The sequence below is a fragment of the Blennius ocellaris genome (assembly GCF_963422515.1).
Source record: "Blennius ocellaris genome assembly, chromosome: 8".
In the NCBI taxonomy this organism is placed as follows: domain Eukaryota; kingdom Metazoa; phylum Chordata; class Actinopteri; order Blenniiformes; family Blenniidae; genus Blennius; species Blennius ocellaris.
In genome coordinates this window covers 26,756,301-26,773,128 of record NC_137657.1, presented here as the reverse complement: position 1 = coordinate 26,773,128, position 16,828 = coordinate 26,756,301, and the positions used below count along the sequence as shown (strand labels likewise).

General features: G+C 47.4%; 1 protein-coding gene across 1 annotated transcript; it reads right to left on the bottom strand.

The window, feature by feature from the left end:
- Positions 1–3,815: 3,815 nt before the first annotated feature.
- Positions 3,816–15,574, bottom strand: scxa (scleraxis bHLH transcription factor a). Its single transcript, XM_080500573.1, has 4 exons — positions 14,834–15,574; positions 14,554–14,719; positions 14,252–14,468; positions 3,816–4,413 (listed from the first exon to the last, which is right to left on the bottom strand). Exons 1-4 carry the CDS (start codon positions 15,033–15,035, stop codon positions 4,375–4,377), a joined length of 624 nt encoding a protein of 207 aa, XP_080356699.1. The 5' UTR covers positions 15,036–15,574; the 3' UTR covers positions 3,816–4,374.
- Positions 15,575–16,828: the final 1,254 nt, after the last annotated feature.

Genomic DNA, 16,828 nt, shown 5'->3' with positions numbered 1-16,828 from the left:
AGATAAATGTGGGAGATCTGGGATTGTTAGAACCATGAGTGTGAGTGTTGTGGCTTTAATGTCCTGTAGTTGTTGTGTAATTCACTAGAATGTTCCGTCACTCTCAACAAGTCTGCAATGAACCTCCTGGAATTGTCGGCGCTCCGCAGCGCAGCAGTTTTACTGTGAAAGGTACAGGAAGCTCCCAGCTTCAGACACCAGTTGAGCCGCTGTCATGACCTGCAGCCACAATTCTACATTCTTCATCCATTATTGTTGCGTAATGACGTCACGTCGCTGCGTCGTCCACGACCCGCCTACATTTTACCACTCTTTGTAGCGGGACTGCGCTCTGGGTGGCCTTGCCTCCTTACGTCCCTCCGGGATGAACTGCAGTGGGACGGAGGCTCAAGGAGCCGCAGTGGAGGGACCAAAGAGCTGCATGCGGCTCCGGAGCCGCGGGTTGCCGACCCCTGGTATAGATGGACAATAACAACAATGGCGGCCTCGAACGTGACTCCACCTGTTTGTTTTAGTGCATTTTATTGTGTGTTCCTTGAGCGTGTTCCTCTTCTGCCCTCGTGCCTCATCTTCGTCTCCCCTTCTGTGCACCAGCTACCCGATTGTCTCTCTTCTGTGTGTCGAATTACCTTTCGCCAATGAAAGTTGAGCGACCAACCGCTGTGTCTATGTATTTCACCAGCTTTGATGATTTGTCACCCAAAGAACAATCGATTTGGATTTTTTTGGGGACGTGAACAGCTTTGGGGATGTGAAATTACGAGTGTGTGAACCCCAGCGCCCACTAGCGACCCTCAAGGAAAACTACAATAGTCTTTCCGAAACGAACACACAGCTTCGGCGGGATGAATGCTGCTGTTGACGAACTGGCCAGAGCGCATAAAGTCTGTAAGAGATCCTCTTCTTTCGCGACCGGCTGAAAACGATCACGTCTGCAGCCGCCAGGTCTCTCAATCTGTAGAAGAAGTAGAGTCTGAGTGACCAGTGACTAATTGTGACACTTGCTTTCGGCCACCGGTGCTGACCCGGCAGATTTCCACAGGGGGGCGGGGGGGGGGGGATCTCCCTCAGACCGTTTTTTTTATTGACAATTAGAGCCGGTCGATTCTCCAAACCTCCGGTTCACCTCGGTCCAAAACCGCCCCCTCAAATACGGCGCAGCAGTTTGCCCGCTCAGCTGATCTGCTTCATCAATGTAAAACACAGAGATCATTAGACAGCTTAAGCTGTATCGCAGATCTTCCTGCCGCGCGCGTGCTCGTACTGTACGTCCAGATACTTGTGCTTTGTGGACGTTCATCAGCACACGAGTGTGTAAATGGTCATCTGTGTGTGTGTGTGTGTGTGTGTTAAACTGTGTGTGTAGGCGTAGGGGGAACCTGATCTGGTCTGTGTGGGAGGAACGGTTCCTTTTTCCACAGCTCAGACAGACGGCCTGCTAGAGAGATCAGACTCTCAGACTAACTGGACCAGAAGTCATTAGGACACACTAGACACACACTGCACTCTTTTTTTTTTTTTTTTTTCAAAGCTATAGCTTCCTCTTGAAAAAAAAAAAAAAAAAAAAATCTCAGCAGTAAGATTATCTGCATTTCATTGGCTCATAATAGAACTGAAATATTTTAAACAAGACGCACGGCGCTTTTCAAAATCTTTGTCTCAGGAACCGGCGAGCAGCAGGGACTACTTATACTGAAGCCGCGTCCTGAGATTTCATCTTTTGTTTCCTCGTGTTCCGCTTCGGGGGGAAAAAAAAAAAAAACCCAGCTCTGGCACTCAGGTTTAAGGGCATTTCAGATGCAATATGCCAGAACTTCATTATGTCTCTCCTATAAGCGATTCTCCAGAAGATTTCGCAACCATCTTCAGTCCAGGCTTTCAGTTCTGCACGACTCCTTCTTTTAATAATCGATCTTTTCAACCGTTATCTTGTGTGCACTCTCTCCACCAGTCACTTGGTTAAAGCAAGTGTCCTCCGGACGACCTGGCGACACTTTCACTGTTTTGAATGCTGAATATAGTTTGTTGTTGTTCGTCGGAAGACGCACACGGTGACCCAGCGTTGTTTTCCACTCACAAACCGTGCGTCGTGGCAGTTCAGATTCTTGTTGGTTGTTTTTCTTCACCCAGCACTTGTCACTGGTAGAGGGAAAAAAAAACAACAAAAAAACGTCCATAATTGGCACCTTCAGTCGCCGAAACGGCTTGTTAGAATTGTTCAAATTATTTGGGAACATGGAGCATGCAGCACAGCGGTTAGCCTGAACGGTTCATTTACACTTGTCTTAATGGTGGAAACTGAACCGAGAAGTGCTGTTATGTGGCTTGAAAATGCTAAACGAGGACACCAGAGACGCTGACAGATTGTTATTGCTCTTCAGTTAAGATAAGAAGACGATGAATGAGGGAAAAAAAACCTTACCTCTTACTCTTTCTCATTATTATAGACGCTTTAGACATTTATTTGTGTCTTTTGCCACGGCGTAATCTATTTAATTTGCTGCCCATCCATTTGCGTTACAGAGAGCAGCGTTTCACACGGATTGCTTTCCGTTAAGAAGGTGAAAAGATCTGTAACGGCAACGAAAGAAAGAAAGTGTGTGTGTGTGTGTGTGTGTGGGGGGGGGGCGTAAAGAAAAAGAGACAGAGTAGTCGAAAAAGGCAGAAAGATGAATGAAGGGATCAATGGAAACATAAGTGGGTGATAAGATGGAGAGACGAGGCTGGAGGGAAGCCAGGCGGTGTGTGTGGCTACACACACACACACACACACACACACACACTGGAAAGCCATCACCTACCAGACTCTGGCCTGTGGCACTCCAGGGAAAAGAGAGGAAGAGCAGCGGAGGAGAGCAGAGAACAAGCATGTGGAAAGGTAAAAAAGAGGACAGCGAAGGGACGGAGGCAGATGTCCAAGTCGTCGTACCTGCAGATTCAATTTTGATTTTTTTTTTTTTTTCCCTCCTCGGTCACTTTTTCTACCTTTGCTCATCTTTTTCCTTTCCTTTCCTGGATGTTTGTCGTCCGTCCGTCCGTCCCGTCTTCTACTCGTCAGACTGACTTAGATTAAGCTCAAAGCTTCAATGAGGGAATTTCAGAGCTCCTGGTCACTCTGAGTAAAACATAAGGGAGTCTTACTGGCACACGCTCACTGATTGACGTTTGAATTTACGCTTCAACTACATTCTTAAAGTATAAGTACGAGTACGAGCACTAACCTGTAGCTCAGGGGTCTGCAACCTTTATAACCAAAAGAGACATTTGTCTCTTTTCACCAAATTAAACTGAACTTGTGCTGTAAAACACATTTAATCTTTAAATCAAAAGTTTCATATGTTATTTTGATATACAAACATAAACTGTGTCTCATGTTACTTTGATGAAGTTTCAATTTAGCGTGGGGAACATTTCATTACATTTTCTGCTGTTTTTAGACGTTTCGAACCAATTTGACATTTGACACTTTAGCTGTCCCATCCTGTTTTTTCTTCTTTTTTTTTTTTTAGAAATCCTGTTGTAAAAAAGATGTTTTTACCATTGCTTGTGATTTGAGCTATTCCCCCCCAACACATTTTAGTTGAGTCTTACTTAAAAGCGTGTGAGCCGAGAGTTAAAAGTCTTTTCCAAAATGATTTTCAAAATAAAAAGGGCTACAAAAGGGCCAGAGAACCACACGTGGCTCCAGAGCGGCAGGATGCAGAACCCCGATCAGCTTCTTCACATGAAAGTTGTAAGAGATTTGAGAGCGCAAACCCACTTATACACAAACCACATATAAATAAAACTCACTTCCAGATATACAAACCGTTTATTTGTAACCTTGGTTTTTTTTTTTTCTCTCAGAAATGATTATTCAAAACAACCAAATATCCAGCAAATGACTTGTAATGCCATAAACTGCCAATAGCCAATGTTCTGTACCTTGAAACAATGCACATAGTTTGTCCAAACGAAAAGTCATATAATTGTTAAATAACATATTTTCATTATATAATGTTATGTCACATAAATATACATTTATATTTCAGCTTACACATTAATAACACTCAGTTTGATGAATACAACCTTGTGGCTTTTAAGTGTTTTCTGATGATGTGCCATGAGTTCTTCAGACACAAACAACACAGTGAAAAGTCTCTTTAATGTGTTGTTGAAAAAGTGTCATTGAACTTTTCAAAACTCGAAAGACAGAATCCCCCTCCCCCCCTCAAAAAAAAAAAAAGTTTATCAAAAATGTTCTTTTAAAAGTCCTGGAAGTGCTACTGAAGTCCTGGAATCGTCCTTGAAACGCACCACTTCGGTCAGTCTTCAAGTCGCAGCGATTCTCAAGCCACTGTCAAAGTGGCGAGTGTTTCGTTTGTTCTCTCATTGTTAGCTTCTGATCGCCGTCTTCCTGTCTCTGTCTTTGTTCTGCAACAGAGAGAAACACCAGGACCCGTCAGCAAGGGGAGTCCACATTCTGAATCCCCAAACCTGAAATGTGCTTCTGCTGTGGAGGAGCAGGATTTATTCACAGTAGCAACGAGTGATGGTCAAAATATATGAACGCTATAAAGTGGAGAATCTTTACTCTCCCCGAGGGGACAATGTAGACGCAAGAGATTTTAATGTGGAAGTAGAACAGGAAGTGGCAGCATTCAGGCTTTCACCTGCTCCCTACAGAGCTGAGCTGTTTACCAGCTCAGGACTCCAGTGCTACAAAACAAAAAAGTCTTTGTGAAGAACATTCGGGGGATTTGTTTCATGTTGGAAGATGTTCTTGAATGTTGAACTGAATTGTAAATGAAAGACTGTCAAAACAGCGTTTCCATTCATCCATCTCCTCTCCTGCCTTATCCAAGAGCTGCGGGGTGAGTAAGACACACGCGCACACACTCACACACACACACACACACACACACACACACACACACACACACACACACACACACACACACACACACACACACACACACACACACACATTTTCATCCAGGGAAATCGGCCATTACGTCAAGTAATCTGTAGGAATATTCTGTATAAAGTACAAGTTTACATCACTTGCTACATTAAATGTAATTAAGTGCATCGGTCCCGTTTACACAACAACGTTCCAAGTGAAAACGCATCGTTGTTGTGGGGGTTTTTTTTCCCAGAAAAGTTTCACATCAATGTTTTGAAAATCATCTCCTTTTACCCAAACTTGCAGAAATGCTGAAAAAAAGTTGTAGTTATCATGCCAGGCCACTAGGAGGAGCTGCTGATTGGTTTTTCTCATGCGCCGATCGTGACACACTATTAACAATGGCAAGCACACAGACGTCGGATTGTGACTCTCGACTATAAAAGCCCCAGGAGAATATGGACGGGGAGCCACGTCACTCCGGAGGCAGCCATTGTCGTTATTGTCCGCCCACTGAGCATGTGCAGAAGAACTGTTTACTACCGCCGTGGCGCTCACGTACAGTTTTCAAGAAGCCGTGTTTTCCCAGAGAGACGGGCATCGTAGTGTTTCCCACGAGTTGTGTTGTCAGGGGCCCGGAGCACCGTCGTCGCGTACGCCGACCCCCAAAAGGCAACGGAAGTTTTCCATTGTCACTTGTGAATGTTGTCACGGTGCAAATGGGGCCTAAAAAGTAAAAAAAGTTCCTACAAAGATGCCTTGAAGTGGCTTCATAATGGATAGAATGGAAGATGTATGCATTTTCATCAGGTATAACAGGGTGATGGATGGATGGATGGATTGATGGATGGTCTTTTTCCAAACCTCCATGTGACATCAGCTCTGCATTACTGCGGCGTCTCTCGCTGCTGTTTACACTTCTGTTGTTCTGGAGTCGGCGACGCCGAGCGCTCCTGTGGTTTTGGATGTGTTCTGCTCCCACTTAACTGAGGACGTCAATTAGACTCGACTGCACGCTGTAAACTGACGTAAACACGTTCTGCACGGTAGCGCGCGGCATTAACTGCGGCGACGCTTGCGCATACGACATGCTTCTCTTATTTTATCCGCGGTATCACAACAGAGGAGCCTCCACTTCCCGGCTGGTGGAGGGAACTTTCTCTATCTGGCCAGGAAAATAACATCACATTTTCCCTCTTCACCTAACCTCGCTCCTCAGGCCATCCACCACCGGCCCGGGATTGCAGGGGATTTCTTGTTTGGATTGAGCACGCCATTGAGCGATGTGCAACACTCGTTTACCGCTTTGGGAGATATTTCCAGGGCTTTAAGCTGCAAACTTATTTAAAAATGACCCCCGCTGCCATTGACTGACAGACGTGTGAATAAGCTCCTCCCTCGCTCCTGTCCTCTGCTGACTTCTCTCCTCCTCTCACTCATATCGTCTCCACTTACCCCCCCCCCCCCCTCCTCCTCCCCTCCTCCCGCCTCACCCGGCCCAACACCTGTTACACATTTCCTCCCAGACGGAGCACAAGGTGTAGGTGTTTGGAAAAATCTGCTTGACTGACATCAACAAAGGTGGGTAGGTGTTTGGAAGGGTATCAGGGGCCGTAATGAGAGAATGATCTCACAGGATTTGGACAGGAATCGTTCCTCCCACTGATTGAGGTGAGCGTGAGGAGAAACTGGAACTATTATTGTCAATCCGTCCTCCAGCTGGACCTGGACGGCGAGGAGTCATTACTCGATTGCCTTCGCCAAGGGGGCCCGGGATCGGCCTCGTTGTGTGGCAGGTCGGAGGAGGCAGGGGTGAGAGGATTGAACCGGCGATACGAAGGACAAAATCCAGATAAGACGGATAATCTTTCCGTCTTTTTGTTCGTGAACGGAGAGCCGCGCGCCCTCGCCTGACAGCTGGAAGACGCGTCCGTCCTCCGTGTTGGAACGCGGCGCGGAAAACTGGAGGTCTTTATCGGTGGAGGGGGGGAAAAGTACTTGAGGTGCACAGATTGCAGAAGCTGGCCACATTTAGAGAGTCTGAAAAGTGAATGATTGAGCAAATTACATGAATTGATGGTGGGATGAGTGTGAATGGGGGTGGGGGGTGGGGGGTGGGGGGCTGCTTCAGACAAAATAAAAGGAGGGGAGGAGAGTTTAGGGAAGGTCAGGTCGTCAAAACAATCTCCTGAAGACTAATAGGGCATGGTCACATGACATCCCCGCTCTGTTCTCCTTCCAAACACACACACACACACACACACACACACACAGATGTCCATACCGGCGGCGTCCCCGGGGGGCCATCTGTCCTACACTAATATGATTACCTGATGATGTTTCCTTTAGATACGATATGATGATATTACCATCCTCCGACAATATTATTGTACCAAGCAAACACTTGTCGACAGCAAACACTTTCCCCCCGGCGGCGTCTTATCAAGTCCACAGATTAAACCCCGGGCCGTTGCTTCTCCGAAACTCAATCCCCCGCCGTCCCCTTCACCTACAGCTGAGGACTTTCCGTGCCTGTTTCCGTCTTATTCCTGCGCTAAGCCGCTCTGTCAAATACAAACATCTAATTTAGTCCCTGGCTGCGTGTGGACAAGAATGACTGGTTGGAAAAAATAATTCCTCTTTGGGCACCGGCCCGCCGTCGTATAAGGAGACTGGTATTTAAGCATGAAATGAAAACGGGTAATATCCCTTTAGTCTGCCGAGCGAAAGTATGCAAGTGTGCGTCAGCGCCGCCGGCGGATTATAGAAACCGTAATTACCCTCGTAAATGATCAGCGATTTGAAAATAGTGGACACGCATTAAAATCCTGCAATAAGTAACACACTAGGTATTAAAATGGAGGCTAACTAGGACTGCAAAAAAAAAAAAAAAAAAAAAGTCTTCAGGAAGCCACAATGTGGCTTGGACACGACACATATTCATGTTCTCTGTGGACTCGGGCCTCCCGATGGTCTCAGAAACACTTGATTAACCCCGGATTGCCCAATCAGACAAATGCTTTTTGAAGTGCCGTAATAACGACCTCGACAGCGGCAGATAGGTTGTTCCTCCAAAAAAAAAAGGCTTTTCCAGTGTCGTCGCTCTCTCTCCTCCTGCCTCGCCGCACTTTAGTTTGACTTTTCTCGGCGAGTGTGCGGCTCCCCGGAGGCCAAATGACAACAGAATGATAGTTTTCCTAATAGATTTTGTTAGTTATCTGACCCGACTTCTTCTGTTGGTGTTAAATTAGGCTTTAACTGCTTCCATCTGCCTTGAGAATACACAGACAGGTCCACGCTCGGAGGCACACAGTCCGACACACTGCCTGGCTTACACACACACACACACACGCACACACACATACACGGTGTATATCAGTGCATTAAGCCACCTTCGATGCGTCTCCACAGCATAGCTTGAGATAAGGAGCTCAAAAGACACAATCCGGCATTAAGAATAAATGAGAGTAATTCAGTTTTCATCTATGACCCTGAAAGCGTTGCACACGACAATGACGTAACTCTTTTTTTTTTCCCCCCACTGAAAACAGGCTAATTTCCAAATAACTGTAGAAGCCACAGTCGTTATTGCGCCCGAGCAACTACGTCCCGTCCGGGCGTTTAGGCCCTCTTCAGGTGCACCCGGTTCGTTTGACGTCTGCAAAGAGGCGACGTGTCGTTTCACCGCCGCCTAAAAAGCAACTGTCCAGACGGCAGGATGGATGGTGAGTTGATTATCCCACTGAGTCGCTGGCAATGTCTCTCTCTCTCTCTCTCGCTCTCTCTCTCGCTCTTGCACTCTGTGTTTGCACAACTTCCTGCACACCATTAGTCTAGAAAGTGTTGAAAGCACAGTCGTGATCCAGAGCTCCTTAACCAAGTAATCATATATGAGGCTTTTTCAGGAGGAGGAGAAGAAAAAGTAGAAGGTGGAGGAGGAGGAGGAGGGGGTGGGGGGGGGGGTGCTGTCTAGAAAGAGGCCGTCTGGCTGAAGAAGAAAAAAGGAAAATAATTGCTTTTGATAAAAGTTTCTGTGCGTGTGGCACGCTGGACGCGAGCAGCGTGTGCCCACATGTGTGTGTGTGTGTGTGTGTGTGTGTCATGTGTGTGTGTGTGTCATGTGTGTGGGTGTGAGTGTCAGCAGGGAGGGCGTTCCACACTGCGCGGTTTCCAGGCTCCTTTAACGTCGCCATCAAAGCCCCGAGTCAATGTGTTTCTAATAGCAGCAGCTGAATTAAACACTGGCTGCACAGCCTCAGCAGAGGATGAATCATTTACTGAACAATTAGCTCATTTGTTGCTGCCGATGGCTTCCAGACACAGGCGACGCGTAAATGCCGCGTGAACGCTCGCGACGTGCTCACGTCCCCGTCGCAGTCTTATCGGCCGTCAGTCTAAACGCCGACACGCGAGATCAGTCGCTTTTTTTAAGTTGCGGCCTGCAGCTTTAGTAGCGCTCTCTTTCCATCCACCCACAAAAAAACAAAACCAAAAAAAATAAAAAATCATCGCACATATAAAAGTTTTACAGCAGCAAAGATGTAAATCACGACACATGGAGCAGTTTCACTTCAAATTAGACGTCTCTGTTTTCTTTTTTTTTCTTTTTTTTTCCTCTTTAAATTCCAAATAAATAAATGTGGGTTGTGCCTCCAAATGCTTGTAAACTCATCTGAGTGTGACCATTTCAAAAGGAACAATGGTCTAATTACACTGACCACACCGTCAGTATTATGGCGATCGTATGTTGGACTTTTATTTTTTTATAATTGTGTTTCCAAATGTAGCACAACTCATCAGATGAGCGTCTTTTTTTCTTCCTCTTCTTCAATTCAAATATCGGAAAAATGCTTTTTTCACGGCCAGCCTTAAAGGAAAAACTTTCGACACGGCTGCTGTTACTGGCAGACAAACGGACATTTCTATTTATTTTCGTCTGTAAAATAAATTGACCATCTTCGTTTTACGATCCAAACGAAATACGCCACGGCGGCGGAGCAAGGTGTGAAGGGCGACGCGGCACCGAGTGCAGCCGAGGACAGATTTGTGACCATTTTCACGTTAGAGAATTCCTGTAAGGCCTTTAAATGAAGTTTTCGGGGGGCGGTCATTAAAGGCGACTCCAAGCAAAACAGAATTCAGAAAAAGCCGTGACGCGTCTCTGCTGCGTGGTGCGTTCAGGCACCTGACTGCGAGGCGGAGAGACGCCTTCGCAGCCAGGATGTCTGCATCAATCAAGTGGACAGCGCGGGGACTTAAAAGAGCGCCCGGCTCGCCTCCAGCCTCTCAAGCTCCGCACATCTCATTCACAGATGTAGCCATCAGAGCGTCCTGCGGTTTTGTTTTTTTTTTTTGGGGGGGGGGGGTTTGGGACACGGTAAGCACACGCGCACCGATCAACGAACAGTGAAGAGTGAAAAAGTCCCTCGTGGTTTTAACTGTCCACTTCACTGCAACGCCAAAGAATTCCGTGCACAGTTTTGGGACACAGTCACCAGTTCCTCTGAATGGATATGTTCATGTTTTAATCAGTTGTCAGAAAAGAAACTGAATATATATTTGACATTTTCTATAAAGCTGAATATTACTCAGATGAAAATACCCTCGCAAGGCCGTGCTAGTTTTCTTCCTGAGCCAAAACCATTTGTTACTGTGAGTGGCGGCGAATCAAAACATAATTATTGTACGTGTTAGATATTACTATAAGTGTCTGTACTGTACTGGAGGATTTATTTTGTTCTGCAAACTGGATCAACACTTCTAATGTGTGCACGACTTCTTGTGTGTGTGTGTGTGTGTGTGTACACATGCAGATGGCCCACCCATTAAGATGCCTTAGAAAAAGATGTCATATGTCAGTATTTCAGAGCCTGTGCTAATTTTTTCATTTTTTCATTTTAGCAAAGTAAAAAGTTGAATATCAACTTTTCAAACAATAAACTTTACTTCTATTTCAGCAAAGAACTGCGACTCGTTTTACAGAATTAGCAAACAGCTGAAATGAAATACTCACATGTCCTCCAACTGTTTGAAATCAATTTCAGGCTCTTCGGCAGCGAGCACACACACCGCTAATGAAGGCACATTAGTATTCACACCCCTGCCCCTGAATATGTAAAGTTTAATAGCTCTCAGTGTGCAGTAGTCATTACTAACGCCACTGTTTGTTTTGAAACGGTTATCCCGCACATACGCTTATAATAGGAGGAAATGAGTGTATACTTTTCTCACTCGCAGCCTCTTGTGCGCTGGAAAGCCGTTGGAAGCGGCTCTGAGCCGGCCCGACAGCTGTGATGAACCTCAATGACCAGGAAAAACATACAAAGAGAGAGAGAGAGAGAGAGAAGTCGGGACGCAAAGTCTCGTTTTACCTTCCCAATCGTTTCCTCTCCGTAATCACCGACTCTGCCCTTCAGCGCACTTTTACACACGGCGGAGCCACTTTTCCAGGGGGAAAAAAGAAAAGGCTCCCAGGCCCTGCCAATCACTGTTAACCACTTATATGCCGGGCGCCAACCCCGAGAGCCTCGACACTGAGACTCTGGCATCACCTGGGTTTTCATTAGAAACCCTCCTCTGCTCGTGAGGAACGGCTCAAAGAGAAACGACCGTCCAACGAAGTGTGTATGAGGATCCAGCAGGCTGTTAATGGTGCATGAACCATCCTGCAGCTGCATGGAGTCACTGACACAACACATATTGACTGTTCCACACTGGAAATGAATCCACATGCTTTGTTTGCAGTTTATCAGAACTGGAATTCAAAAAAACCAACCTATTAATGATGCTGTTGAGTTGTGTTTTGTCTTGATGTAAATGGATCAGGAATATAAGCATCAGTAATATGAAAAACAATGAATTTGTCGCTTGTAATCGTTGCTCCCGATGAGGTTTTTATACCTCTTGACATTTGTTTTTGTTTCTTTCACATCAATTAGAGGACGTCTCTACCTCGGTCATTGATTTTCCGCTCTCCTCCTTGGTGACCGCGGTTGAGGAGTCCAAGCGAGGGCTTATTGGAAGGTAATGACTTTCACGTGGGTCAACGCGTCGGAGCGGGACGGTGGCTGTGTCTGGTCCTGGCTTCTGTGGCTTTTTCTCTCTCTCTCCGGCCGGCTAATAGGAACCAGCATCGTGTGACTGACGGCAGGTAACACGGACCCGGTGGAGGCGCTTTTGACATGACAAGGTTTTCACATTGTCTCCTGCCCAGCGTGCATTTCTCAGCCGACAGCCGTAGATAGTATTACACAGCTCCTACTGACAGCTCTGACCTCCGTCAAGGCTGATCGATATGCACAGAGCTGGTGGAGGTGGTGGGGGGAAGGGGCGGGGTGAGGGTGGGGGGGGGTTGGGGCAAACTTAACGGTGGAGAAGAGGGAATAATAAGAGGAAAGACAGAAGAGAGAAGGAGACAGGTCTCAGACTAGTTATCTCCCAGCTGAGGGTGTCTGGGTTTGGACACCGAGGACGTCTAGGCTTTCACACACACACACATACACACACAAGTTCAGAGGGAGGTGTGGGGGGTGGGTGGTGGGGGGGTGGGGGATCACACTGCTGAGACCCAGCTTATCCCTCAGCTAAGGGGTCTCTGGGTTTAGACACTGAGGAGGGTATTAGCTTTCACACACTGCTGGGGTGAATGGGGGAGTCTGCCAGATGTCAGCTCCTTGCCCATAAATCCTGCTAAATGGGCAGCAGCGACGGGTGAGAGGCGGAAAGTTGAGCGGACGTCACCCCTCGGTCATCTTCGGTGTCTCCGGGTTGTTTTTTGTCAGAACCCGAGCCGGACTCGCCGAGATTCGATTTCACCGCGCGTTACGTCGACGCTCCGCTGTTATTTCTCCTTGATGGCTTTCTTATGCGAGTGTTCTTGATTAAGACCAATTTCCTGTTCTGAATCAATCAAATGGGGGCAGAAACTCACACCGGGTGAGGCTCTCTTTGTCTGTATTAAAGTGGATGAAGTGTGGAAAAATGTGGCGGTGAAGTTTAATCATAGCTTTGTAATTCAAGAGAGAGAGAGAGAGAGAGAAAAAAAGAAAGTCTGTATTCACCCAGCTATGAATATTACTTTTCGCTTTTCACTGTGCTTTTGCATTTCGAGTCGTGACATTCAGCTTCAACGGTGCGAGCGGCTAATTGCAAACTCCCAGCCCGTGGATTTCAGGTCACCTCTTCAGCAGTTATGATTAAAACCTTCTTCTATTCGGACTGACGTCAAGACATTCTTGAAATTATACACATGGTTTTGGATGGATTTCATGAGCTCCCGCTCATAAATCTCACTCGTTGCATAAATACCCTTGTAAACTTTACATTCATATTTTTAAGAAGAAGAAGAAAAAAAAAAAGACAGAATGGTTTTGGAGATTTGTCCTGTGAGTGGTGTGACCCACCCCTCTGCTCCAACAGAAAAACAATCTCCTCTCTGGACCCACTCATTCTCACCAAACCACCTTGAACTCTGGAGCCACCTGTTTGAGTAAAAACCGACCCCCAGACACACAGCAATGTGCAGTCCTTCACCCCAGAGGACGACTTTAAAAGGGCTTTTTCTTTTAAAGTCCCTCGGGGCCAGTTGGTTTAACAGGCACAGTCACTGATCTCAGATCAGCTTTAAATACTGAACTGACCACCACGCTGCGATCCAAACTAATATCATTGTGTTTTTTTTCTTAAAAGAATTGGAAAATTAATATGTTTGCATTTTTCAAACTATTTAAAAGATTTAAAAAATACATATTAGTAGTTCTGGGTAATGAATCTTAGTGTATTATTAGTTTAATGAAAACCTAAATGGAAAAAAAGGAAATTCAAAGTGTCTTCACATTCCCAAATTCCTCTAAAATAAAATAAACATTACTTTTACACCCAAACTAAATTTCCACATTTAAACCATGAAGACTTTGATATGATTAATTTTGAATAATTTAATATTCACCAGTGAAGAAGGTTTTTCTGAAACTTTTTTTGAGCAGGTGATCAGATCACGGTGGTTTGAATCCGTCTCTTTTAATCTTTAATCTATCAACAAAGCTGATTATTTTTCTGATCACAAGAGATGCCAGGTCCCAGTCAGTATTATCGTATGTGGATGACACGTTTGTTTTCGTGGCAGACGTTCAACAAACTCATCCTCATGAAACTATTAGAACCTGTCAGGATTTAAGGTTAATTTAAGCTCTGAAGTTGATTAATGCTGATAAAATGAGGAAATCTCTCCCCCTCTCATCGACATCACTCCCAGTCTCAAGAGATGGAAACGTCTGCGTCACTCCCAGCCCGCCTATCAGTCGCAACAAACGTGATCTGGAGCCCCAATTTAACTGATATTGCTTAATCGTGTGCGTCTCTGCTCACCATTTTCCTCTGGTTGCTGAGGCAGAAGGTACAGATGTGCTTGGGCTGCGCCGATTGGTCGGATCCGCGGGTGGGGGAGGAGCTGACGTGGAAGAACGGCGGTGACGGCGCGTGGCACGGCTGCCCGTCGTGGAGCCCCTCGCCCAGCAGCAGCACGTTCCCCAGATGGCTGATGTAGCTGCTGGCCAGGCGTAGCGTCTCGATCTTCGACAGCTTCCTGTAAAGATATGAAATCGTGAAAAACTTTTTTTTTTTTTAAAAGAAAAGAAAAGAAATGGCGATCGCGTCAGGTGAGTGCGTACCTGTCGGCGGGCTCGGTGGGGATGAGCGTGCGCAGCGCCGTGAACGCCGTGTTGACGGAGTTGGTGCGATCCCGCTCCCGCGCGTTGGCGGCGTTCCTCTGGCGACCCTCCCCGATCGGAGACAAGCCCGGGGGGCCCAGCCTCCCGAGCATGCCCCCGCCTCCCCCTACCCCCATCACTCCAATGCAGCCTCCTCCTCCTACTCCCCCTCCTCCTCCTCCCCCTCCCCCTCCCCCTCCTAGCCCCACTCCCCCGACCCCTCCCACCCCGACTCCCCCGCACAGCTTCCTCTTCCTGTTCACCTTGATGTGAAAGGCAGATGGGGACGAGGAGGACAGGCGGAAGTTGGAGGAGCTGCTGGTCCGCTCCTCGGAGCCCGAGCCCTCGCTGCCGTTGTCCTCCTCGTCCTCGGAGAGCAGCGCGATGTCGCCGTACAGGAAGCGGCCCGCGGGAGGCGCCGTGCGCAGCATGGCGAATGTCATCTTCACCGCGACCACGCGACGGTCTGTGGGGACTTCCTCCTGGCGGGGAGCGCTCTGCGGGGGCTCGGCTGCTCGCGTCACTTAGCTGAAGGTGCTGGACCGAGTCTGTCTGCCGCCGGAGGGGGCCCCCCCAACCTGTGATAGCGGTCCCGGGCACAGGGATCTGTAACGGACAGGTGAATCACAGGTTTCTCTTAGTATGTCTGGGCTGAGTTTGGCTTTTCGGTCTCTCAGCACGTTGGTCCTAAAGCGGCGGTCGACATCAGAGGTATCTGGAGGTTCCAGGTCCTTAAAAATATTCTGACAAAACAAAAAACAAAAAAAAAAAATCCCAAATCTGTGTTTCTCCTTCAATTACTCCTTTGGAATAGATTATAATTGCACGGTCGAAACAGACCTAAGCTCAACTGAAGCTACTCTTTCTATATTTGTCCTTTAGGTCCCACAAGCCAAACGGGCAGAAGGGTTTTCTGTGCCGACAGCTTGCCTCTGTTTGTGGCTCTCCCCGGTCTTTCCCTCTCCTCCCTCTGCCTCTTCGCTCCACGTGTGCCTGCAGTCTGAGTGTTTCCGTCTGTCCCCGGTCTTATAGCCTGTGGGAGGGCCGGGGGACCGCGGGGCTCCTCCCCCCCGAGCGGCCCCGGGTCCCCCGGCTGCTGTCGAGAAGCAGGCCAGGGAGACCGGAGGCAAGAGGCGAGCCATCAACAGAAGTTTGTTTTGGCCGCACGCGGGAACGTCTTCCAGGGAAAATCCACCCCGAAAACAGAGTTTGCATCACCCGGGGAGCCCTCGGAAAGTCACAGTCCAATCAGTGTGGAGGGGGGGAAAAAAAGAAAAAAGAAAAAGAGATAGAATGCTGTCTTCAGGCAGAAGCAATAAAGCCATCATGTTGAAGGGTGCAACCACATATCACATTCATCTGGTTCTGAGTTCCTCCCACCCCCCCCCCCCCCCCCCCCCCCCCTAAAAAATGTGAACAAAGGATGTAAACCCAAAGATTAATGAAGTATCAGAAAGACGTTAACAATCCTTCCCTAAAGTCTTGTCAGTCGGCTTCAACATACAGAAAGTTTATCTGCACAAGGAGGAGTTCTCCTTTAGCTGACGTGGGTTTAACAATCGCTTCTCGCCGGACAGAAATTAACACTTTGTGGGTAAGGATTTGTTGTTTTTTGGGGGGTTTTTTTGTTTTTCCCTGCTGCCCTGCCTGTGTTTGTCCCTGAACGCGAGGCGGTGCAGCCACACAGCCGGGAGCTGACAGCTCCCGATGACGTTAGGGGGATACAGTTTACTCAGCCACGGACGGAGCCTTTCATCAGCGCCAGCCGTGTCACCGAGCCGCCGCACTACCAGCCGTTTGGCCTCCAGGGACCCGGAGCTCCCGGCGGTGGAGTGTTTTGGGTGATGAAGGCGAGGTCCGTGGCTTTTGTAGCGGGGAGCTGCTCGTTCTACTCGCTCACACTCCCGTCGACAATCTGTCTTCCTCTCTCAGCCGAGTGGGGAAAGAAAGAAAGAAAGAAAAAAAAAAGCTACAGCTGAGGCAGATGAGAGAAGGCAGGCAGGAGAGGGAGTGAGATAATGAGAGGCAGAGCAGAATAAAAAAAAAAAAAAGCTCCATCAGTGCGTTATGGAGGAATCCCGTTTGACTCTGCTTTTATACTTAAGGTTTCAGGGATTATATTAGCAATCATCTTTCCAGCGCCGTTCTTATTTTCCAATGCAACTGAGTGACCTTTAAATTTGACTTCCTGCTAGTAATGCACGGCGGTTCAAGGTTGACATCCCGCGTTAAAAAA

Bases quoted from the DNA above. Each gene is read 5' to 3' on its own strand.
- scxa (XM_080500573.1), bottom strand. From the start codon at position 15,035: ATGACATTCGCCATGCTGCGCACGGCGCCTCCCGCGGGCCGCTTCCTG. The intron at 14,720-14,833 runs GCGGGGGAGTCG...TGATGGGGGTAG, and splicing joins GAACAGGAAGAGGAAGCTGT to GGGGAGGCGGGGGCATGCTC. The intron at 4,414-14,251 runs GTGAGCAGAGAC...TCTCTGTTGCAG, and splicing joins TCAGCAACCAGAGGAAAATG to AACAAAGACAGAGACAGGAA.